At 46.5% G+C, this 25141-nt stretch overlaps 1 protein-coding gene across 1 annotated transcript in view; it reads right to left on the bottom strand.

Moving 5' to 3' along the window:
• Positions 1-25141, bottom strand: part of LOC137552738 (annexin A1-like) — a 63831-nt gene that overhangs the window by 10420 nt on the left and 28270 nt on the right. Inside the window, exons 7-11 of the mRNA XM_068271412.1 lie at positions 13044-13123; positions 8971-9027; positions 7492-7585; positions 6396-6491; positions 4217-4275 (exon numbers count right to left, since the gene is read on the bottom strand). Of these exons, the coding sequence (XP_068127513.1) occupies positions 4217-4275; positions 6396-6491; positions 7492-7585; positions 8971-9027; positions 13044-13123 (386 nt within the window). The remainder of the gene's footprint in view (positions 1-4216; positions 4276-6395; positions 6492-7491; positions 7586-8970; positions 9028-13043; positions 13124-25141) is intronic.

Below are 25141 nucleotides of genomic sequence, written 5' to 3'. Positions count from 1 at the left end.
CTACTCTGGTAGGACCTCATCCCTCCGTGATCCACATGCTGAATATCTTCTTCCTTCTTCAGTTCGTTCAGTTGCATTGATAACAGCACTCCCTTGTGGTGAAAAAACACAGGGGACGCTGTTACCATTGCAATGGAATGGACAGAAGGATAAGGACGATACGCAGCTTGTGGATCTCAGAGAGGTGAGTTACTGCTCCCCCTGCCACTGCGCCCCCTCTGCTGTGACGCCCCAGGCAGGGACCCGCCCCAACAGCTGCTAAAAACGAGGCTGCAGCCAGCCTACCTACCTACCCGCTATTTTCATTTGGACTGAGCAACCGCTGTTCAGTAAGTGATTTTGTAAATAAAGAAAACCCCCGAGAATCCCCCATGAGGAAATGGGCTAGTCCTTAAACTGCCAGATCTATCAGATTTTTACAACCTATAAAATAAATTTACAGTACATTTTACTCTGTAACACATGTACAATGTATACATATGCACACACATTTTAAATGTTACACTCTTTCACAAGTAGTGGAAACGTTTAGAGTATTACAGTTTTATTGATTTATATACCACTGACATCTTCCACAGTGTATTACAAAGTACATAGTCATGTCTCTAAGGGGCATAGTCACTGAACTGAGGAGCAGCTGGTAACAACAAATCATTTTTTATTAAATATTATTAAAAAATTTCAATTTCAGATTAAAGCTATAATAACGTTTAATACTGGGAAAAATTTTAAACCAAAGTTGCTTTAACCATGGCAACAGAATATAGATTGGTGTATATGAATTGAATAAACTCTCATCTCTCTATTTGTGTTTAGGGATTTCCTTTAATCGTAGAAATCAAGAATTAAAATGGATCCTTTTCAGTAGCATACAAAATAGAGCACATATGTGTGGTGATAATGAGATTATCATATTTTTTTTTGTGTGAATTACTTAAATTTTCTGCAGGGAAACTATTGCAGTGTGTTACCTGGTCAGTTGCAGCAGGACAGATAAAAATGGCGCACATCGCTGAGGTTATAAAAATGACGCCGCATTGACTTACACTATATAACGCTATTTAGCGTTTTCAGTGTTAAAAGATGGTGCACGCAGTGTGACTTACACTTATAACACTAAATAGCATTATAAGTGTTAAAAAAATCCATGGGGGGGCTAGAGTTTGGCAGTGGGGTCTGAGGGGGAGAGTGTTAGGCAGCGGGAGGGTTTAGTGTGAGAGAGGCAGACACAGGCAGAGGGGTTTTAATACATTACCTGATCCAGTGGCGGCTCCAGGAATTTTTTTTAGGGGGTGCTATGCAGGTGCTGGACCAATTTCCAGGGGAGCTGACGACCTTTCGCGCGCCGCGGCAAAAAATGGGTGTGGCTACAACCTGCGGCGCGCAAAGCGCGCCGCGGCGAAAAAATGGGCGTGGTCATGACCGGATGAGGGTGGGGCTAACTGTAATTTAAAGTGAACCCAGGGTGAGAGTGATATGGTGGCTGCCATATTTATTTCCTTTTAAACAATACTAGTTGCCTGGCAGCCCTGCTGATCTATTTGGCTGTAGTAGTGAACTGAATTACACCAGAAACAAGCCATGCAGCTAATCTTGTCAGTTCTGACAATATTGTCAGAAACCCCTGACCGGCTGCATGCTTGTTCAGGATCTATGGTTGAAAGAATAAGAGGCAGAGGACCAGCACGGCAGCCAGGCAACTGGTATTGCTTAAAGGGAGATAAATATGGCAGCCTCAATATTATTCTCACCTCGGGTTCCCTTTAAAAGTGCAACGCAAAGACAGAGGGCCCAAGTTTTGGTGACCCTTTTCCAAGAAAATTCACATAATTGTGCAGGTTTTCTCAAGAAAATACACGTAATGTGAGCAGATTTTAACAAAAAACACGTCCAATGACCCCAATATGCACAATCGTTATCAGATATGGCTCCAATATGCACAATCGGTAGCAGATATGACCCCAATATGCACAATCGGTAGCAGATATGACCCCAATATGCACAATCGGTAGCAGATATGACCCCAATATGCACAATCGGTAGCAGATATGGTCCCAATATGCACAATCGGTAGCAGATATGGTCCCAATATGCACAATCGGTAGCAGATATGGTCCCAATATGCACAATCGGTAGCAGATATGGTCCCAATATGCACAATCGGTGGCAGATATGGTCCCAATATGCACAATCGGTGGCAGATATGGTCCCAATATGCACAATCGGTGGCAGATATGGTCCCAATATGCACAATCGGTGGCAGATATGGTCCCAATATGCACAATCGGTGGCAGATATGGTCCCAATATGCACAATCGGTGGCAGATATGGTCCCAATATGCACAATCGGTGGCAGATATGGTCCCAATATGCACAATCGGTGGCAGATATGGTCCCAATATGCACAATCGGTGGCAGATATGGTCCCAATATGCACAATCGGTGGCAGATATGGTCCCAATATGCACAATCGGTGGCAGATATGGTCCCAATATGCACAATCGGTGGCAGATATGGTCCCAATATGCACAATCGGTGGCAGATATGGTCCCAATATGCACAATCGGTGGCAGATATGGTCCCAATATGCACAATCGGTGGCAGATATGGTCCCAATATGCACAATCGTTATCAGATATGGCCCCAATATGCACAATCGGTAGCAGATATGACCCCAATATGCACAATCGGTAGCAGATATGACCCCAATATGCACAATCGGTGGCAGATATGACCCCAATATGCACAATCGGTAGCAGATATGACCCCAATATGCACAATCGGTAGCAGATATGACCCCAATATGCACAATCGGTAGCAGATATGACCCCAATATGCAAAATCGGTAGCAGATATGACCCCAATATGCACAATCGGTAGCAGATATGACCCCAATATGCACAATCCGTAGCAGATATGACCCCAATATGCACAATCCGTAGCAGATATGACCCCAATATGCACAATCTGTAGCAGAAATGACCCCAATATGCACAATCGGTAGCAGAAATGACCCCAATATGCACAATCGGTAGCAGAAATGACCCCAATATGCACAATCGGTAGCAGAAATGACCCCAATATGCACAATCCGTAGCAGATATGACCCCAATATGCACAATCCGTAGCAGATATGACCCCAATATGCACAATCCGTACCAGATATGACCCCAATATGCACAATCCGTAGCAGATATGACCCCAATATGCACAATCAGCATCACCTGAAAAAGAAAAGAAAAACCCATTTACTCACCTACAGCCAGAAGACCTTCTTTCCCGACCTCCTGTCCCGAGTCCCGACCTCATTGTGGCGCGCAGCGCCCGCGCGCCCACGATCCTCTTCCTTCCCGACGTCATGACGAGACTTCCTGCCTGCATGCAGAGAGCAGGGCTACGGGAAAATGGCCGCCCGAAGCCATGCACTGCAGACTCGAAGTCTGCAGAACAGGGCTCCGGGCGGCCATCTTACCGTAGCCCTGCCTGCTGCTCCGTGCTGCCGCTGTGTGAACTGACTTGGCGTCTTTTAGACGCCTGAAGTCAGTTCACTCCAGGGGGTGCTTTGGGGGTGCTTGGACAATTCTAGGGGGTGCTCGAGCACCCCCTTGCACCCCCCTGGCGCCGCCCCTGACCTGATCCCTGATCGCGTCTTCTCTCCACTTCCTACTTAATTTTGAATGAGTCCAGCAGCCAGCCAATCACCATGCGACTTCAGTCCCCACATGGCGATTGGCTGGCTGCAGGACTCTTGCAAACTAAACAGGAAGTGAAGAGAAGACGGGATCGCCGGGGCCAGGTAATATATGAGAGATGCCGTTGACATCTTATTACTAAAGTTATTTAACATTTTAGGACATTTCTGAAATATTAAATAACTTTAGTAGCAAGATGCCATTATCGGCATCACCCCGCCATTTTTCACAGGCGCCATTGTTGACTGTACCCCAGTTCCAGAGTGAGAAAAGCTAGCTCTGTGTAATACAGGGATTGATGCACAATACTGTGGTAATACTGCTGTGTGCTGTCTGCATGCAGCAATATTACCTCAAATTTGTGCATCAACCCCACAGCTTGCTAAAATATTTGTAGTGCGAAAAGATGACTTGCACATAAAATGATTAAATAGAAAGTTTTTGGAAGAGTAATGCACTAATAAAAACAGCAGTTATCCTTGTCATTTCATTTATCTTCAATAACTTCTACAAATATACTATACCTTCATTGAATCATGAAGTCTTTCAGCAAAGAACGCAGGTGCACACACAGCTATTTTTACTGTTGAAAAGAAAAAAGAAATAAGGATCATATATCCAACATCGTATGTTGGTTAAATGTATACTAACTGTCAGATATCGCAAGGGCTCGTTTCCACTAGGGGCGATTCGGAGCGATTCCCCGCTTGCAAATTCAAATGGGGAATCGCAGCCTACTGAAATCAATAAGCTACTTCCAAATTCGCGGGACAATAAATGTCGCAGCATGGTTTTTTTTGCATTATGTATGTGAATATGAATCCTCATAGCTATTCATGGCACAGCTCAGGGGTTTGGAAGCTTACTTCCATCATCACAAATGTCAGTGAACGTCATGGAGACGCACACTGGCACAAATACAAATGGGCCCTAAGTGTAAAGTTGGAGAGTATCCATATTACAAGCCTCTTTGTACCAGGGGTGTATCAATAGCACCTGCGACACCTGTGATAATGACGGGTGGGGCTATGGGGGCAAATCCTCCTTCCTCTCCCTACCTGAATGCAGAGAAGCACAAGTGTGGTGCAATATTTACCTGCTCCTGTGCTGCCGATCGCTTCCATGCATCAAAGCTGCACATTCTATGTTGCCATTTGTTGGCTCCCAATCACATGACTGATGCAAGACACATAATCAGGAGCTGGCAAATGGCAGCAGACAGTGTGCAGCTGTGAGGCATGGAGCACTGGAAACAGGTAAATATTTCTCCGCTCCCTGCCCTTCTCTGCAATGATGTAAGTGTGTGTGTGACAGGGGATGGGTACTGCATGCAGAAATTTGGATCCCAGGGTGCCCTATTACAATTTCACAGGGGAGCGCTGGGTTGTTGTCGCGCCCCTGCTAATTGTACATTAGTGGAGTGTGAGTTTAGCTATAGCACCACATAAGGCTCCATGCACACTGCAAATCCGTTTTGCGATTCCGATTCTGATTCCGTTTCTGATTTGCAATTCCAATTTTCCCTGAATGCAATCAACAGAAACACGGAGGAAAAAACACAGCATGCAGTAACAATTAAAAATCAGAATCGGAATTGGATGTAAAAAACGATTGAAAATCAGATTCGCATGCAGTGTGCAGGGAGCCTAATACAGTTCCAGCCTGGCACAGACACAGTAAATTGTATTATCCTGCTTCTACACTAAGCTCTCCAGACCCCACTGTCGTGATATCAATCACTTCTTTCTTTTTTAAGCTCCTTGCCGGTTATCCCGAGCTCAGCTCGGGGTAACCTGCGCAGGAGGATTTCTCAGGCCCCGCTGGGCCAATTTTCACAATTTTTTTTTTTATTGCACGCAGCTAGCACTTTGCTAGTTGCGTGCATATTTTGATCGCCGCCGATTCGCCGCTACCCGCCTCGCCGCCCCCCCCCCCCCCCCTCCAGACCCCTTGCGCAGCCTGGCCAATCAGTGCCAGGCAGCGTTGAGGGCTGGATCGGGATTCCCTCTGACGTCCCGACATCCATGACATCATCCCGCCCCGTCGCCATGGGAAGCCCAGCAGGAAATCCCGTTCTGAACGGGAATTCCTGCTTTCAGAGAGCGCCGGCGGCGATCGGGTTAGGTAGGGGGATGCCGCTTGTCAGTGCCGCTGAAGTGTATACTATTATTATTATTTAGTATTTATATAGCGCCGACATATTACGCAGCGCTGTACAGTGTATATATATTGTCTTGTCACTAACTGTCCCTCAAAGGAGCTCACAATCTAATCCCTACCATTGCCATATGTCTATATTATGTAGTGTAAGTACTGTAGTCTAGTGCCAATTTTTAGCAGGAGCCAATTAACTTATCCGTATGTTTTTGAAATGTGGGAGGAAACTGGAGTGCCCGGAGGAAACCCACACAGACACGGAGAGAACATACAAACTCTTTGCAGATAGTACCCTGGCTGGGATTCGAACCAAGGACCCAGCACTGCAAGGCGAGAGAGCTAACCACTACGCCACCTTAGGCTGCTACAAAGATGTCAGTCTTTGTTTGCATACTTGTAGTGTGAGAAAAGTGAATGCAAAGCTTTCAATGTGTCCAGGCTGAAATTCAATAACCTGTAAAAATGTATCGTAGTTGTGTTTTATTCTGTGGCACTGTTAACATAATTGACAGTCGTTCCAAGTTCTAGGTTTCATTTGTTACATACCAATGGCAACAAGAAGTTTCTCAATGTCTCCTTTAAGCTCTAAATCCAAGGCTTTGCTGACATCATGTTTACTATATTTTGTGTAAGCCTGGAAGACTGCAGAGAGAAAATATATTTAGTAGTTGCTTGAACACTTGTTTTTTTTTCAGTTTACACAATTCAAAATACAAATGAGCACATCACAGCAAATGCAGACAAGGAAGGATGGAGGTAAAAAGAACATTGTAGCATAGCATTAGCACCTACTTTTGAATTAAAGGAAATCTGTAATGAAAACAACAGTCCCTAGGGAGTACTTACCTCGGGAGGCTTCCCTATCCTCTTCTGCCTCATGGATACAAAGCCCCCGAACTCCACGTGAGGCAATATTTACCTTTTGGGCTCCAGCGCAGGTGCAGTAGAAGCTTTCCAATCGGGCTCCGGTAGAAATAGCTGAACCCCATCGGGTCCGCTCTACTGAATGTAAATATTACCATGCGTTGCTACACAGGGTAGCATCATTAGGATCCTGAGGCTTCCCCCTCCCAAGGTAAGTACACCCATAGGGGCTGTTTTTTGTTACAGGTGTACTTTAAACTGACCCCAATGTTGCATTTTTCTCATGGATCTTACTAGAGTCAAACATTTGGGTACATGCTGTGTCTTTTTCCACATAGCCTTAGTCTTGTGTCTGCCACACTTCCCTCTAAATTCATAATGTATAAAAAACATAGCGCGGTCTCACTCTCAATGTGTGCAGTCTTTAATATCTTATTGCTAGTTCTGACTGGAATCTGACTGTTCTAATACTTCTTACTGATATTGTCCAGTTGGCTGGTTATGTGATACATCAACACAATATTTTAGATAGATAGATAGATAGATAGAGTAGATACTGAATGAAAACTTGTATTCACTTTCCTGCCAGAAATAATCACTCGCGTTTCAGTGGAGTTTACTTTGTTGAAAATGTATGCATCACACAAATGATCACCTTAATGGTCTAAATACATTTTTGCATTTAATCATGCTAATATAGAACCAGGAAAAACCTTCCTATATGCTCTTTACATAGAAAATCTTTGCACTTTGGCCTTTTAATCCAATCTAGACTCACCTTTCTGCAGATGGGCATAGCTGCGAGTAGTCAGGATGTCAATAAATAGCTTTACATCTGTCCCCTTTCTCTTTTCACCAGCTTCATAAAGAGCCTATAAAAGGGGAAAAACCATGTTTGTTTTCTTAATGCCATTTATGTTATTAGTTATTACAAATAAACAATTAGTTAATTACACAAAAGTAATGGTCATTTTTCTTTTGCAAAATGGTTTCATCATGAAGATGAGAATTTTCACTAAACAGTAGATTGCATTCAATGTATTTTCGGAAAAATACTTTTGTGCACTTCCACAGTGCATTAACTCTTACTACAATCATAAAGTGCTGCAGAATATTTTGGTGCTTGACAAATAAAGGGCAATAGCAGCTCTTTCAGGTCCCTCAACAATAGGGCCAAAATACTCAGCTACTAATTGAAATCCTTGAATTAAGTTAAAATCCTGTCAGGGCAGGCGCTTTAATAGGGTCAAACTGAGCAACTGCCCAGACAGCTCAAGCCGGTTGCTGTTGCCCCCCTCTCTCAGGTCTCCCCCAAACTGAATTGTGTCACTTGGGCCCCTGAAGAGTTTTTAGCAGTGGAACAACTCATCTGTCCGGCCAGCTCGCTCCTCCATTAGTCTGTGTGCTCTACATCCCCATTGGCTGCATCTTCTCCATGTGCTGACTGCATGCTATTACATAATAACATGCTGCCAGGTCACTGAGAGAAGTCGCCCCTGTAAGGATGAAGACGGGACTACACAGACTGATGGAGGAGCATGTTGGCTAGACAGGTGAGTTGCTTTGCTGCTGAAAATTCTGCAGGGACCCAGAGCCGTAGCTAGGGTTTTCAGCGCCCAGGGACAAAAGACAGTTTTTGCATCCCCCTCTGGACAAAATGGGCGTGGTCCCACATCAGAATGTGGTCGAAACCATGGGTGGAGTGAGTCAAATGTTATTTAGATAGCCATATGTGCCCCTTACCCCGTTCAGATAACCAGATGTGCCCCCCTTTAGATAGCCAGATGTGCCCCCCTTAGATAGCCTTATTCTGCTGCTGTAAATGCTTCTGCACTCCTCTGCAGAGGGAGGGAGAGAAGCAGGGGCACTTCAGGCAGCCAGCGAGCCACCCCTCATGCACGTGGAGGTGCAACGGCCATGCTGAGCACCCTCACAGTGCTGCGCCCGGGGAGATCTGTCCTCTCTTGCCCACCCATAGCTATGCCACTGCAGGGACCCAGGGGATCACAATTCAGTTAGGTCAAGACCTGGAGGGCCAACAGCTGACTCAGGGGCCCCAGGATTAATCAGAATAAAAGGGGTGTTGGGGCAACCTTCATCAATTGTGCCCAGTGTCCCATGGTGGCTAAAGCAAGACCTGATTCCTGTGAAAAGTTTTCATAAATATCAGATCATTTTAGTCAGGGAGACAGTTGTATTATATCTACTAAAGCAGGTCTTGTTAAAATATAAATATTAACAATAACAACTGCCTTACCCTAGCATCATTATCAACCAGGTCACTGTTAATACGCGTGTCTTCACTTCTTGAACCCTACAAAAGATTAAAATACTTGGTTGTTAAATACACTGCAATATGAGAGATAGATATAATATATATATATATATATATATATATATATATATATATATATATATATATATATATATATATATATATATATATATATATATATATATATATATATATATATATATATATATATATATATATATATATATATATATCCTTTAGAAAAAGCAACACAAGCATGCCCCACATAATAAAAAACATCAATACACACTGACATGAATAGGGGTGATTGTGGTTTTCTCTTGAGCTCGAGATGGTGAACAGACCTGCTCAGCAAGTTTGTCAATGGGATGGGGTACAGACTTCCACTTGTTTTGTACTGAGAGGTTATTAAAACGTCTGTCTCGGAGACTTGGTCTATAAAATGTCACTTACCTGGCTGTCATGGTGATCCTTTGATTTAAACACTTTCTGAGTCACAGACTGAAAATGTGTATACAGATCAGGTATTCTTTCTAATTGAACTCTATCCTATGCTTTGTACAGATGGCAGTAATCATCTCAAAAACTATCATCAGTAAGGGGCTAATGCAAGATAATTTAGTGATGTAAGGGGTGTAGCAATAAGGGGTGCAAAGGTAGCGACCGCATCGGGGCCCTTGAGCCAGTGGAGCCCCGAAGGGCCCTCTCTCAACTACAGTATTAGCTCTCTATTGGTTCTGTGCTCATAATAATCACTTCTACAGATACTTTGAATAGTAGTAATCATTAACAAACTGTTCCCCATCTACTTGCACCTCTGACACTGTAGTTGCCATTGGCAGGTTTTGGTGCGTTGCATTAATTGTTATGTATAGAGTGCTTGGGGGACCCATTGTAAAACTTGCATCGGGGCCCACAGTTCCTTAGCTACGCCACTGAGATGTGCTATACTGGAACAAATAAATGACTATTATGATTTGGTGCCTGTTTATGCTTGCCACCCCTTCCTCTCCGCAGAACAGGACCAACTGTTTGACTGTGGCAGAGCAGCATGTCTGACTGCAAACATTTTGGGCCACAACTATTCAGTGTCTGTACAAGCCTTCACTCTAGCGATGATAGGCGATAAGACCAAGAGACAGATATCTCTCTGATTGAATCTGCATGAAATCTTTTGTAAAACTGCCTCGTTATTGCACAGCTGTCATCTCGCTGCCTCTGTACCCCTAATGTAAATGTGTACCCCATACATTATTTAAAATAGTTCACCCGTCTACTGTCGCCTGCCGCGGAGCCCATACATCGTCCTCTTCCACATAACCCCCCCATGTGGCTGCCGGCATATAGCATATGAGGTGAATGTGTGACATCACACACGTGCCCCAAGTGCTATATGCCAGTAGCCACATCAGGCAGCAATGCGGAAACGCCAGATGTATGGGCACTGCAGCAGGCGACAGCTGACAGGTAAAGTATTTTAATGCACAGGCGGCATATTTACATTAGGGAGGATAACCACCGGGGCTTCCATCATGTTTGTCATACGCGATTATTGCATACTGCAACCACTGCACACCCGATCAACCATGTCGGCCCAAGATTTCCCAGCATGTCCGATAGATACCATCAACCAATTTCAGCCCAAAATCAGTTGAACCTTCCATCGAGCATGCACCGATTTTCAACCGATTCAACAATAATCAGATGGTTGATCGGCCTCCAAGTCGCCTGATGTATGGCCTTACATTTTAAATGTAGGTGTCTGCCTGAGTGTGTGACTCAAAAAAAAAGAAGTCTTAATAATAGCATAATAGGCATAACAGTAACAACAGTAGCTTTCATAATCTCGCTGTACAGGATTGTTTCAAACGTGGACAACAGAGCACTAATTAACCAGTTCCTTAAATCCCCTTGCCTCTGATGAGTACATTTTTAAAGGTATCGTTAAACCAGTTCATAATCCCCTTATTATCCTGACCTAAGAGAACTAGAAGCCTGAATTTAGAGGAACATGGAATCTAATATTGCTATCCTCTTTTAAAAATAGGGAGACCAGTTTAATAAAAAATAAAAAAAACATACATACATAAAAGTATATAATAAAATAAAATCTACCGTATATGACCATACAAAGCTAAAGCCTCTTTCAAACAGACAGCTGGACTCTGCACTAATTGGACAGTTTAATGCAGTCAAATGGCAGCGTTTGTAACCTCACGCATGTCAGTGTTTGACATATGGCAGAATAAGGGCCGATCCACACTTGTCAGGTTCCAGATTGGATCTGTGTCAAACGGATCAGGTTTTCTGAAAAACTGACCCGTTTGACAAAGATCTGATCTGGATGGTAGGGCATGTTCCGCTTCCTTACATCGATCGCATCGGTACATATGTATCACCGCTCATCTGTCTTGCCGCCACCGCTTGTCCTACCCGCTTGTCTCGCTGCTCGCTCCCTTCTATAGCCTGGAGGCCAGCAGAAGTGTGGCTCTCCATAGGCTGCAACAGGCCAATTCTGCCTAGCAACAGGGAGTATTTTCATTTGTTCTCTGTTGCTGAGGATTCCCATTGGTCTATTGGAGCCCAATGGAGAATCCCCATGCTTCTGTCAGCCTCAGGGTATTCAGAATGGACTGAGCGGCGATGATGGATGGCAGGACGCGTGAGTGTGACGTCACGACAGCGACGGAATGTGGCCGAAATGGGTGACGCGGATGCGGTGACTAGTCCGTTCTCATAGGCTTGCATTGGACACGTTTTCCCTTCCAGTCCGGAAAAAAATGTCAAATCCAGATTCTCTGCAATGTTTTCGTTCCGTGCAACACGGATCCGTGTGTGACACGTGTTTCTGCACGATTAGGAGCGGGTCCTATTTTTAACATAGAATCCGCTTCCAGCGTTTCTGCAGAGCTTTAAAACGTATCCCACAGATATGTTTTTAAAACAAGTGTGAACCGGCCCTTATCCAGTGACAAAAAAATATGGCACAGCTACGCTGTGACTAAATATGATGGCCATTGCTCCACTGCCTCTGTCAAGCTCAAGCAAGTACCCAGCCAATGCACAGTAGCAGCTGACAGACAGTGAATTCACAGCTAAAGATACCTAAATGAACAAACCCATCAAGATTAAAGGACAACTGAAGTGAGGAGGAGAATATGGAGGCTGCCATATTTATTTCCATTGAAACAATACCAGTTGCCTGGCCGCCCTGCTGATCTATTTGGCTGCAGTAGTGTCTGAATAACACCATGAACAAGCATGCAACTAATCTTGTCAGATCTGACAATAATGTCAGAAACACCTGATTTGCTACATGCTTGTTCATGGTCTATGGCTAAAAGTATTAGAGGCAGAGGATTTACAGGACAGCCAGGCAACTGGTATTGCTTAACCTCCCTGGTGTTCAATTTCCCCAGGAATTCTGTGCAAAAAGTGATGCAATTAATTTTCATAACCTTTTTTTTTTCCTGTAACTTGCCAAAATGTGTCTAGCAAGGGTCTAGTATACTGTACAGTGCAGGAGAGTATTGACAGGTATGCAATTCAATACTGTTTGCAGCATGTTTTGTATTGACGTGCATATCCATCAATACTGCCAGGGAGGTTGAAGGAGCACTATCGGGATAAAAGTAGGCAGTTAAAATTTGACAGAACCGACAAGTTTTGCGCCAGTCCATCTCCTCATGAGGGATTCTCAGTGTTTTCTTTGTTTTCAACAGCATTTCCTGAACAGCAGTTTAACTGACAAAATACAGTAGTAAGATACCAGCCAGCCTCCCTAATCACTTGCACACTATTTTGTCAGTTAGACTTTGCAACTGCTGTTTAGGAAATACTGTTGAAAACAAAGAACACCCTGAGAAGAATCCCCCATGAGGAGATGGACTGGCCCAATACCTGTCTGTTCTGTCAGATATTAACTGCCTACTTTTTTCCCGATATTGGTCCTTTAATAGGAAATAAATATGGCAGCCTCTATATCGCTCTTGCTTCAGTTGTCCTTTAACACTACTAAAAAACTAAGTTAAAGAAAAACATATATAGACATTTACCTCTAAAAGAGCAAGGAGACCTTTCTGGAAATCACCGGATGTATCTGATGTTATGTCCTTTGCCAAGTCAGTTTTATACACTGAAACATAAAAATTTAAGGTACTTTTTAAAGCAATCTTTTTTATACATATTAGTTGACAGTTGTGACCATACAGGATGAATGGGTAATGGATAGAATTTAAAGTGCTTATTTTTTATATTATTTACGGTAGCTATAAATTATTTAGTGTGTTTTTGCCTATCGTGAAATCTTCCCTCATCCTTACCTCGCCCCGATCTACATTCTAAAATTCATCACAGTTAACAACAACATCTTTACTGCTGACTGTGGAATGTATACTTTGTGTCCCGAAACCAGTACAAATAATACAACACCGTACAGTAGACCTGAGGAAGCGGGCAGGTCCCACAAAACATGTGTCTTTCCTGTGTCCAATAAAATGATCATCTTTAAACCTCCTACCTGAGGTAAGATTTCATTACCAAAGTTTACCCATTGCATACTACTTTGGGGCACCTAATTCCATTTTGTGTAGTTTCCCATGTCCCATGTGATAATTATCCAATGGTCCTTTTTCTGGAGCGCAACTCGACATATCCTGAAGAGGATCCCCAATCCACTTGGAGACAGCATACATGTCAAACTCTGGCCCGCGGGCCAAATCTGGCCCCCAGAACCATGAAATTTGGCCCGAAACTGGTTTCCCCAATTTGCATTATGTTTGGCCCACTCTAGACCACCAGGGAAGCTATATTGGAGGTGAAGCCCTAGAACACCAGGAAAGCCATATGGGGAAGTGGGGGGAAAGCACTAAACACTAGAGAACTGATTAGGGGAGGAAGGACCACTAGACACAAGGGAACTGTATAGTTGTTAGAGGGGGGCTTTAGACACCTGGGAACTTTATAAAAGGAGGAAGGTGGCCAGTAGACATTGAGTTTGACCTGCGACTAGGTCCCAGTGTACAATGTCGGTCCCCTCTGTATTTGAGTTTGACACCCCTGCCTTACAGCAACCCAGGTTTGTAGGTAGTATTCATTTCACACATTATTTAATTGGCTGGAAATCTACGCTTTCAGGCACTCCTGGTGTTTTCTGTTTTTTTTTTTTTTTTCCACATATCTAAACAGCCTAGGCTAATCATTACTGGGGGGGGGGGGGGGTAACATACCAAAAAAGTGGGTATCCTGAATAGTTTACATTCTACATTATGTCACTATAGTGCCTCTTTAGTACAACTACAGCAGTTTATTGAAGACTGAACACCCTAATTTTGGGGTGGTGGTGAAGGGAGTAAAGCACATTGTATTCACCACAACCTCTTCACTGCCCTCTGGAACAAAACAATTACATTACTACATTAGAAAAGGGTTCTTTAATTATACATAAGTAAACCAAAGCCGGCTGTTGAATACCGGCAATAGTCTTCCTCCATGTTGCATTTTGCTCCTTTTCATTTATTTGTTAGGATTATATAGTGACAGAGGATGAGTTGTTACTTGTTTCCAATGGTAGTAGCAGGTCTGCTTTGGTAACCCTATAATTTATAATTCAGGAGCCCTATAATTTCTAATGACATATGCAAAGGTAATTTATTGAGTTTATTAAAATCTATCCCCAGGAGGCAATGAAAGAATGAAGAGAATCACTGTGTGTCCCCATCCCTTTCATCACTCCCAGAGTAATATTTCATAAACTAATAATATACACTACATCCATTTCCATTGTATGTGATCTTCTCTGTATGAGGCTCCTGCTGGGATCAGAAATACTACAGCAATCTGGGTGGTGTGCATTCAAAGGTAATTCACTGGCTGCTCTGATAATAATGAACAGATTGATTGGCCAGGGGTTCCTGACCAATGAGATCTTTGTTTATATCCGAAATCTCACTACTTGCATGTATAAAGCTGATTATTTGCTTTTTATTCTAATGGTATTTATTAGGTATTTCTTGCAGTGAACGGTAACCAGATATGGTCAGCAACAGCCATGCTAGCCAGTCGGGCTATCATTACTGAGAGTAACTTGACCACTGAACACCCAAACTCCATTTTTGCTGGTTCTCAGCAATCCTAGAGGAATATTTAGTAAACTGTGTTAAAGTGAATGGGAACCGCATTTAAAAAAAATGAGACAGATATTTACCCAAGGAGAGGGAAGGCTCTGGGTCCTATAGAGCCTTCCGGCTCCTCTCCTGGTCCCCTCGATCCAGTGCTGGCTCGCCCCGGTAGCAGTATTTGACTAAATTATTCAAATACTGCTTTATCCGGCCGAAGGAGGCTTCAGAAGTCTTCAGGGAGCCCGAGTGCTCCTGAAGAAGGGCGGCCCTGTACTGCACCTGCGCAAGCACGCTCTCTTGCACGCTAACGCCTGTGCAGTATGGAGCCACACGTCTTCGGGAGGACACGTCTCCCGAAGACTTCCAAATACCCTTTCGGCGGGGGACTGAAATGGGGGTGAGCCAGCACAGGATAGAGAGGACCGAGAGAGGAAACGGAAGGCTCTATATGACCCAGAGCCTTCCCTCTCCTTAAGTATTTGCTTCATTTTTTTAAAAAATGCGGTCGCCCATTCACTTCAAGAAATATAAGTGCATCTTGCGAGTCTTACTGCGCAATGAGTAGAGCGTAACGCATTGCATGTCATGTATTGCATTCTGCTCTACTCATCGTGGTAAGACTTTACGTATGTTATTCTGCTTACCGCAGTTTAGTGAATATACCCCCTGGAGGGCAGAAACTAAAGCTAATACAGCAGCTTCCTCGTAGCTACAGAATTGCTTTAAAGGAAATGTCCAAGCAAAATAAAAAAAATGTGTTTCACTTACCTGGGGATTCTACCAGCCCCATGCAGCCATCCTGTGCCCTCGTAGTCTCTCACTGCTGTTCCAGTCCCCCGCTGGCAGCTTTATGACCTCGGAGGTCGGCGGGACGCACTGCGTACATTTTTACGCATTCCCGCTAGTGCAGGAACATTAACACATACATTTTTACGCATTACTGGTTCAATGCGTAAAAATTTACGCATGAAACCAGTAATGCGTAAAAATGTATGTGTTAATGTTCTTGCACTCGCGGGAATGCGTAAAAATGTACGCAATGCGTCCCGCCGACCTCCGAGGTCAGAAAGCTGCCAGCGGGGGACTGGAGCAGCAGTGAGAGACTACGAGGGCACAGGATGGCTGCATGGGGCTGGCAGAAGCCCCAGGTAAGTAAAACACATTTTTTTATTTTGCTTGAACCTTCCCTTTAAAGCAAACCTGAAGCGAAGATAAACTTGTGACATAATGAATTGTATGTGTGGTATAGCTAAGAAATAGAACATTAGTAGCTTGTTTTCCAGTACAGGAAGAGTACTTCACTTGTTACCTATGCAAAAGAGCTTCTCTGAGCTTTACGACCCAAGTTGGATTGAAGACAGTCCTGTTTTCTTAGAGACTCAGAGATAAGTCTCACTACAGTTTTTCTTACTTACCCGGGGCTTCCGCCAGCCTCATAAGCATGGCTGTGTCCCTCGCTGTCCTCCTACGATGTCCCGTTCAACTGCGGTGAGCCCCAGTAAGCTCAGTGATGTCAGCGGTGGATCTTCTGAGCAAGCCAGAAGGCCCCGGCTGACGTCACTCCGTCAGACTGAGTCCGACTGAGACGCGTACCGGGGGTTGACTGTGGGAGAACGGGAGCGCTGAGGAGGACGGCGAGGGACACATCCATGCGTATGAGGCTGGAGGAGGCCCCGGGTAAGTAAAAAACTTCAGTGAGACTTATTGTGACGCCGGGCGACGCCCAGTCGTCCGAGGATTCGCGGCCGATTGTCCGATCGCAACCGTGATCGGAAAACTGACATTCTTTATTTTTAAAATAGAAGTTTTTCCTTCCTGCCTTCCCCCCCCTTTTGCCATGAGGGCTGAATGGGCCTGCGTTAGCATATGGCTAAAGCAACCTGGTTTAGCAAGAAATCCTGTTAAGGCTCCCGGAAAAGCTCTGGTGACACTAATGTGCTAATTGGGCAGAGCTGAAATACCAACAGAGTCTATTCAACAGGGGAAGCTAGCACAGCATGAGGTCTATTGACACCTACATTCCTCCCAGTCTTGACGGCACCGACTAAACTGAGTATGGAATGCATGGTGTTGATAACTTTGTCACATTTTGCAAATACCATCCATGGGAGGAATATGAAAATTACATAATTTTGTTTCCCTAATTCTGTAGAATATGGTGATACTAGACATAGCCAGGTAACCCGAGCAGGGGCTGAGATATGAATAATGGGGTCCCCGTGCGCCCCAAATATTGCAAGTTTGATGTCCTATGAACGTGTATTCTCAGCCCAATCTGAATATGAAATCGGTTTGCATGTGCGACAAAACCCCGGCGGGGTATGGAATTGGACATATTTTGTGGATGGCTGGAAGTTCCTCCCCTGAGAACTCACTGCCTGACACGCCCCTGGGCTGAGCTTGAGACTCCGCCCAGAAATGTCAGTGCTCAAAACTGATTGCATGAGGACCCCCAGCCAATTCCCCCACTTTCCATCATACCGAAAAGACTGCCACTGCTTGGGGAAATAGCAGTGGCCATCTTGCAGGCGGAGCAACGGCCATGTGGTTCGGCCATATTGCGAACTAACTGCAACAAAGGAACTTTGTCTTTTCCCGAACGGACTTTCCACAGAATCATAAGTATTCGTTCTTTTTATCCCTTTTTCTTTTATGTACTGTGTTATCACTGTCTCTCATCGTTTAATTGTTCACGATTGTCTGTATATATTAATTATTTATATTGTAACAAATAAAGGCTTTTTAAAAGGTCTTTACCTCTCAGTAAAACCTTCTATTCAGTATACACAGACGAGACCTAAACTTCCGAAGGGACGCTACTGTTTTGATAGATAGATAGGAATTGCACAGTTTTAACCGGTTGTTTGTTTCACAGGTCTATAGCCAGTTAGCAGTTTTCTCTGGGCTGATAGAAAACAGAGATGGTGGCAAATCTACCCCTGGGTTGGAGTAAAAGTGTATTTTCGTAACCTCACAGGCTCCCTACTGCGTCGTGACGCTCAAACTCCGCCAATTCTACGCAGATTGCGTCCATAGCTCTCAATCTGTGTGCTAGAATCGGATCGGACGGTTTTGCGTGTTCACGGCCAGTGGGGCTCTTGTGACAGTGGTCGGCAGCGTTTGGGATCTGTGTGTGCTGATAGTATCTCAGGTAGGGCTATCGAATTAGCCCTATCGAGAAACGAACTAATTCGTTGGTAGTGACTGAGTGCAATATATTTTTCATATATACAGAGAGACTGTGTAACCAGTACCCCTCCCCTAAGTTTTCTTTTATTTGGCATGGAAATGTCCGGGAATTACAAGGTCATGGTCCTATCCGACCTGCAGAGTCTGTGCGAGGCGAGAGGCATGGACATCCGCGGCAAGAAACAGCAGGACCTGATAACGGACTTGTACCGATGGGATAGCCAGAATCTGCGGACGCTGGAGGTGTCCACTGTGGAGGACACCGGCTCATCTAACGCAAGTCGAGGGGAACCAGAGACTGAAGATCCTGTGCGTACCGAGGTTGAGCAACCCGCGGGCAATGCGGCAACAGATACGCAGGAGGCTGTCAGTGTGATCCCCGACCCCAGAACCCCTGAAAGTACTCGCCTGGAACCGGCCAGTACTGGACTGTCCAGTTATGTTGATCCAGTAATGCAGCAGGCATTGCAAAAGCTGATGGAAACTGATGTGGACAAGTACCTGCAGTACATGGCGGAGCAAAAGCGAGAGGAACGCCAATCTGCAGAGGCGCGGGAGAGACGACAGCATGAGCTGAACATGGCGAAAGTGCAGCAAGCCAGCCGGAGTTCAACGCCCAGCCTCCCTGCTGAAGGGACTGCCGCTCCAGTAAGTGCAAAATTTAAATTTGCTATTATCGAAAAAGACACTGACATTGACTTGTTTTTGAGGTCTTTTGAAAAGGCCTGCCGTCAGTATCGTCTGTCCCAAGACCAGTGGGCCAGACATCTGACACCCTTGCTGCGCTACAAAGCGCTTGATGCTTTCTCAGAGCTGCCTGTGGAAAAGGACAATGATTATACCGCTATAAAGGAGGCTATAATCACTAAGTACCAGCTGACGCCAGAAGCCTACCGGAAAAGGTTCAGGTCCTGGCAGAAAAAATCTACTGATTCTTATCAAGATGTGGTCAGCAGTCTGCTCACCACACTCCGCCAGTGGACGCTAGGCCTCACTAAAGGGTCTTACGGTGTCCTGGAGGACTTAATCGTCCTGGAGCAGTTTCTGAACATTTGCCCGGCTGATGTACGCCAGTTTGTGCTGGAGCGCCGACCGGCGTCAGCGACGGTCGCTGCAGACCTCGCTGAGACCTTTGCAACGACCAGGGTGCCGGAGACCCGCAGGACTGCCCCATCTAGCTGGAGAGGAGGTCAGTCCCACAATTTTGCAGACTCTCCTACCTCTGTGAGCCGTGCGCCCCAGAGGCCCTCCAGCGCAGCTGCTGCGTCCAGGCCTGCAGTAACAGAGGGCATCACCTGTCACTTTTGCCGCAAGCCCGGACACATGAAGTTTAACTGCCCGGAGCGGAGGCAGACAGCGCCAGCTCCTGCACCTCCTACACCTCGCCCACGGCAACTGCCGCCAGCCAGCGCACCCCAGCCGGGAGCACCCAACAACGTCATGTTCGCAGGTGGGAGAGGGATCCACTCCGCTACGAGCAACCACCAGCTGGTTACAGTGAACGACCAGCTTGTTACCGGTTTCCGCGACACTGGAGCGGATGTCACCCTGGTGCGTGCGCACCTGGTCCCGACGGAAAATATCCTCCCTGACAAATACCTTACCCTCACTGGAGTGGGGGGCACTCTTTCTCGCATTCCCCAGGCTCGGGTGTCCATCGATTGGGGGGTGGGGGTTCAAGAGAAGGTTGTTGGGGTCCTGGACCAACTGCCGGTCCCAGTTTTGTTGGGGACCGACCTGGGCAAGCTTGTGTCCTATTATGAACCTGCCCCAAGCCCCTCAGACTGCCAGGAGGGAGACGGACTCTCCGCCCACACTAAGGTACTTTGCACCAAGGGGCAAGAACAGGGGGGAGGTGGGTTGAATGTGCCCAGTCCAGGGGTACCGAGTCCAATAGTACCTGTGTCACAGGTACCTGTGTTTGATATACCGATTGTTTGTGATGAAAATGTTGTTGTACCTGTCACTGTAATTCATGCATGCAGCCAGGATGTGAGTAATGCCAGTATGTGCCAGTCTGAAGGTGTACCTGTACTGGCAGTAACACGCAGCCGCGCTGCTCAGAACCTGGGCTCAGAGCAGGTGGAAGAGGTTCCGGCCTCCTCCCCCTCCTCTGACCACAGGGATGGTAGCCTTCAGCCACTAACTGCATATGCCACGGGCCAGCTGGCTGAGAGCGAGAGTGCTGCATTTGTGCAAGCACTCCAGACTGACCCTAGCCTCGAGGCACTCAGAAGACAGGCTTCGGAGCCCCTCACGAATGAAGATACCTTCAAGGTATATTGGGAAGGTGGTAAGCTGTACAGCGAGCCTGTACAGCCCACCGAAGGTGAAACAAGTGTGGGTACCAAGTTGCTTGTGGTACCCAGTGCCTTCCGGGGGCATGTGCTGAAGTCCGCACATGACATTCCCCTGGCAGGGCACTTGGGAATCCACAAGACACTTGACCGTATCCAGGGTCATTTCTACTGGCCCAGGATGCGGATCGATGTGACCAACTATTGCCGCTCATGTACTGTTTGCCAAAAGGTAAAACGGGCTGGGAACCCCCGCAAGGCTCCCTTGTGTCCACTGCCAATCATAGGTGAGCCCTTTCACAGAGTGGCAGTCGACATAATTGGACCATTGCCCACTCCCAGCAGCAGTGGCAAAAGGTACATCCTGACGGTGGTGGATTACGCCACCCGCTATCCTGAGGCCATGGCGCTTTCCTCCCTGAGGGCGGACAAGGTAGCAGACGCGCTACTTAACATTTTCTCCCGAGTCGGGTTCCCTGCGGAGATGCTCTCCGATCAGGGATCCCAGTTTATGTCCGAACTCATGGAGGCCCTGTGCAAAAAGATACACATGACGCACATTGTCTCCAGTCCCTACCACCCGCAGACCAATGGACTGTGTGAACGGTTCAACGGGACGCTGAAGCAAATGCTGACCACGTTTGTTGAGTCGCAAGGTGGGGACTGGGAACGATACCTGCCTCATCTGTTGTTTGCGTACAGGGAGGTGCCGCAGGAGTCAACCGGGTTTTCCCCGTTTGAACTCCTGTATGGGAGGAATGTCCGAGGACCCTTACAATTGATGCGGGAGACATGGGAGGGCAAGGGCGACCCCACTGATGTCTCCGTGGTCGATTACGTCCTCAAGTTCAGGGACAAAATGGAGTCCCTGTCCGCAGTAGTGACCAACAACCTGGCCCAGGCTCAGGCCAAACAAAAAGCATGGTACGACCGCACTGCTGGAGAGCGGTCATTTGATGTGGGTGACAAGGTATATGCCCTTCTTCCCGTGAGGCAGAACAAGCTGCAAGCAGCCTGGGAGGGGCCTTTTACTGTAGTGCAGCGGTTAAACCCTCTGACGTATCTAGTGAACATGGGGGGCAGGAAGCAGAAGAGCTTTCATGTAAACATGCTGAAGGCCCACCATGACAGGACCCAGTATGCGCTGCCAGTGTGCAGCCGGTTAGAGCAGGGAGAGGCAGACCCCCTGTTAGACCTGCTGGCTGACGTACGAGATGTGGACGGCGACCTAAACGTCAATCCACAGCTCGCCTCAGCCCAGCAAGAGCAGTTACAGAAGGTGCTGGGCCAGTACCAGCACACCTTCTCCGGTATCCCGGGGCGGACCAGTATGGCGGTGCATGGGGTAGATACAGGTACCCATCCCCCCATCAGGCAATCCGCTTACCGTGTCTCTCCCGAGGTACAGGCGGACATGCAGAAGGAGGTGAGGGAGATGCTGGAGTTAGGGGTGGTTCAAAAGTCCAGTAGTGCCTGGGCAGCCCCTGTTGTCCTGGTCCCCAAGAAGGACCAGACAACTCGGTTCTGCGTAGACTACAGGAAACTGAACGCCATCACCACTACAGACGCCTACCCCATGCCTCGCATTGATGAGCTGCTAGATACACTGGCATCAGCCAGGTACCTATCAATCATGGATCTGAGTCGGGGGTATTGGCAGATACCACTTGCACCTGACGCGAGGCAAAAGTCGGCCTTCATCACCCCTTTCGGCCTCTTCGAGTTCACGATGATGCCCTTTGGGATGAAGAACGCCCCCGCCACGTTTCAGCGGGCCGTGAACGACCTGCTAGAGGGAATGCAAGGGTTCGCTGTAGCGTATCTGGATGACATTGCGGTGTTCAGCCCCACCTGGGAAGAACACCTCAAACACCTGTCCCAGGTACTAGAGAGGCTGGCCATGGCCAATCTGACGGTTAAACCGAGTAAGTGTCAGATTGGCATGACCGAGGTGCAGTACTTAGGTCACCGGGTGGGGGGTAACACCCTGAAACCTGACACGGGAAAGGTGGACGCCATCCTGGCATGGCCTCGACCTATCACGAAAAAGCAGGTCCAGGCGTTCCTGGGGACCGCCAGCTACTATAGGAAATTTGTTCCCGCCTATAGTACACTGGCGAAGCCCCTGACCGATGCCACTAGCAAGAAGCACCCCAAGGTTGTTAGCTGGACCCCCGCTTGCGAGAATGCCTTCCAGGCCTTGAAGCAGGCCCTCGCAAGCGCCCCTGTGCTTCAGGCCCCAGACATCAGTCGACGGTTTGTGGTGCAAACCGATGCCTCTGACTACGGTCTCGGCGCAGTCCTCAGCCAGGTGGATGGAAAGGGGGATGAACACCCTATCCTCTACCTGAGCCGGAAGCTCCTGCCCCGAGAGGTAGCCTACTCCACAACTGAAAAGGAGTGCCTGGCGATCGTGTGGGCCCTACAGAAACTGCAGTCGTATCTGTACGGCCGCTCCTTCACGATCGTCACTGATCACAATCCCCTGAGTTGGCTAAACCGTACTGCTGGAACCAACGGCAAGCTCCTACGGTGGAGCCTGTCATTGCAGCAGTACGACTTTACGATCCAACACAAAGCAGGCAGCCGACACCAAAACGCTGATGGGCTGTCGCGGTGTCAGGGGGAACCCGACCCAACAGCGCCAATAGCTGCTACGGAAGGCGTCCTGTTGACACCTCCCTGAGCAGAGCTCGGGAAGGGGGAGGTGTGACGCCGGGCGACGCCCAGTCGTCCGAGGATTCGCGGCCGATTGTCCGATCGCAACCGTGATCGGAAAACTGACATTCTTTATTTTTAAAATAGAAGTTTTTCCTTCCTGCCTTCCCCCCCCTTTTGCCATGAGGGCTGAATGGGCCTGCGTTAGCATATGGCTAAAGCAACCTGGTTTAGCAAGAAATCCTGTTAAGGCTCCCGGAAAAGCTCTGGTGACACTAATGTGCTAATTGGGCAGAGCTGAAATACCAACAGAGTCAATTCAACAGGGGAAGCTAGCACAGCATGAGGTCTATTGACACCTACATTCCTCCCAGTCTTGACGGCACCGACTAAACTGAGTATGGAATGCATGGTGTTGATAACTTTGTCACATTTTGCAAATACCATCCATGGGAGGAATATGAAAATTACATAATTTTGTTTCCCTAATTCTGTAGAATATGGTGATACTAGACATAGCCAGGTAACCCGAGCAGGGGCTGAGATATGAATAATGGGGTCCCCGTGCGCCCCAAATATTGCAAGTTTGATGTCCTATGAACGTGTATTCTCAGCCCAATCTGAATATGAAATCGGTTTGCATGTGCGACAAAACCCCGGCGGGGTATGGAATTGGACATATTTTGTGGATGGCTGGAAGTTCCTCCCCTGAGAACTCACTGCCTGACACGCCCCTGGGCTGAGCTTGAGACTCCGCCCAGAAATGTCAGTGCTCAAAACTGATTGCATGAGGACCCCCAGCCAATTCCCCCACTTTCCATCATACCGAAAAGACTGCCACTGCTTGGGGAAATAGCAGTGGCCATCTTGCAGGCGGAGCAACGGCCATGTGGTTCGGCCATATTGCGAACTAACTGCAACAAAGGAACTTTGTCTTTTCCCGAACGGACTTTCCACAGAATCATAAGTATTCGTTCTTTTTATCCCTTTTTCTTTTATGTACTGTGTTATCACTGTCTCTCATCGTTTAATTGTTCACGATTGTCTGTATATATTAATTATTTATATTGTAACAAATAAAGGCTTTTTAAAAGGTCTTTACCTCTCAGTAAAACCTTCTATTCAGTATACACAGACGAGACCTAAACTTCCGAAGGGACGCTACTGTTTTGATAGATAGATAGGAATTGCACAGTTTTAACCGGTTGTTTGTTTCACAGGTCTATAGCCAGTTAGCAGTTTTCTCTGGGCTGATAGAAAACAGAGATGGTGGCAAATCTACCCCTGGGTTGGAGTAAAAGTGTATTTTCGTAACCTCACAGGCTCCCTACTGCGTCGTGACGCTCAAACTCCGCCAATTCTACGCAGATTGCGTCCATAGCTCTCAATCTGTGTGCTAGAATCGGATCGGACGGTTTTGCGTGTTCACGGCCAGTGGGGCTCTTGTGACACTTATCTCTTAGTCTCTTTAAGAAAACAGGACTGTCTTCAACCCACCTTGGGTCGAAAAGGTCAGAGAAGCTCTTTGCATAGATAACAAGTGACGTTTCTTAACGCTTCCTGTACTGGAAAACAATAAGAGACTCTTTTCTTTGCTACTAATGTTCTATTACTTAGCTCTACTACACATACAATTCATTGTCTCTTTAAGCACTTACACAGCCAAGAAACAGTGAGGGATAGTTTCGGATAAGATTTTACTGCAGTAAAGTTCAAAGGGTCATAGTTTAAAATGCACAGTGTGGTTTGTAAACTGCAAATATGACAGAATGATGCAATTTTATAAAAAAAACAACTATATAACCGAAAATAAAAAAAAGAGACTCTTTTCTTTGCTACTAGACAAGACAAGACACATAACATTTATATTGAGCTTTTCTCCTGGCGGAC

This window comes from Hyperolius riggenbachi, chromosome 1 (genome assembly GCF_040937935.1).
Source record: "Hyperolius riggenbachi isolate aHypRig1 chromosome 1, aHypRig1.pri, whole genome shotgun sequence".
Taxonomy (NCBI): Eukaryota; Metazoa; Chordata; class Amphibia; order Anura; family Hyperoliidae; genus Hyperolius; species Hyperolius riggenbachi.
This window is presented reverse-complemented; position numbering and strand designations above follow the sequence as displayed.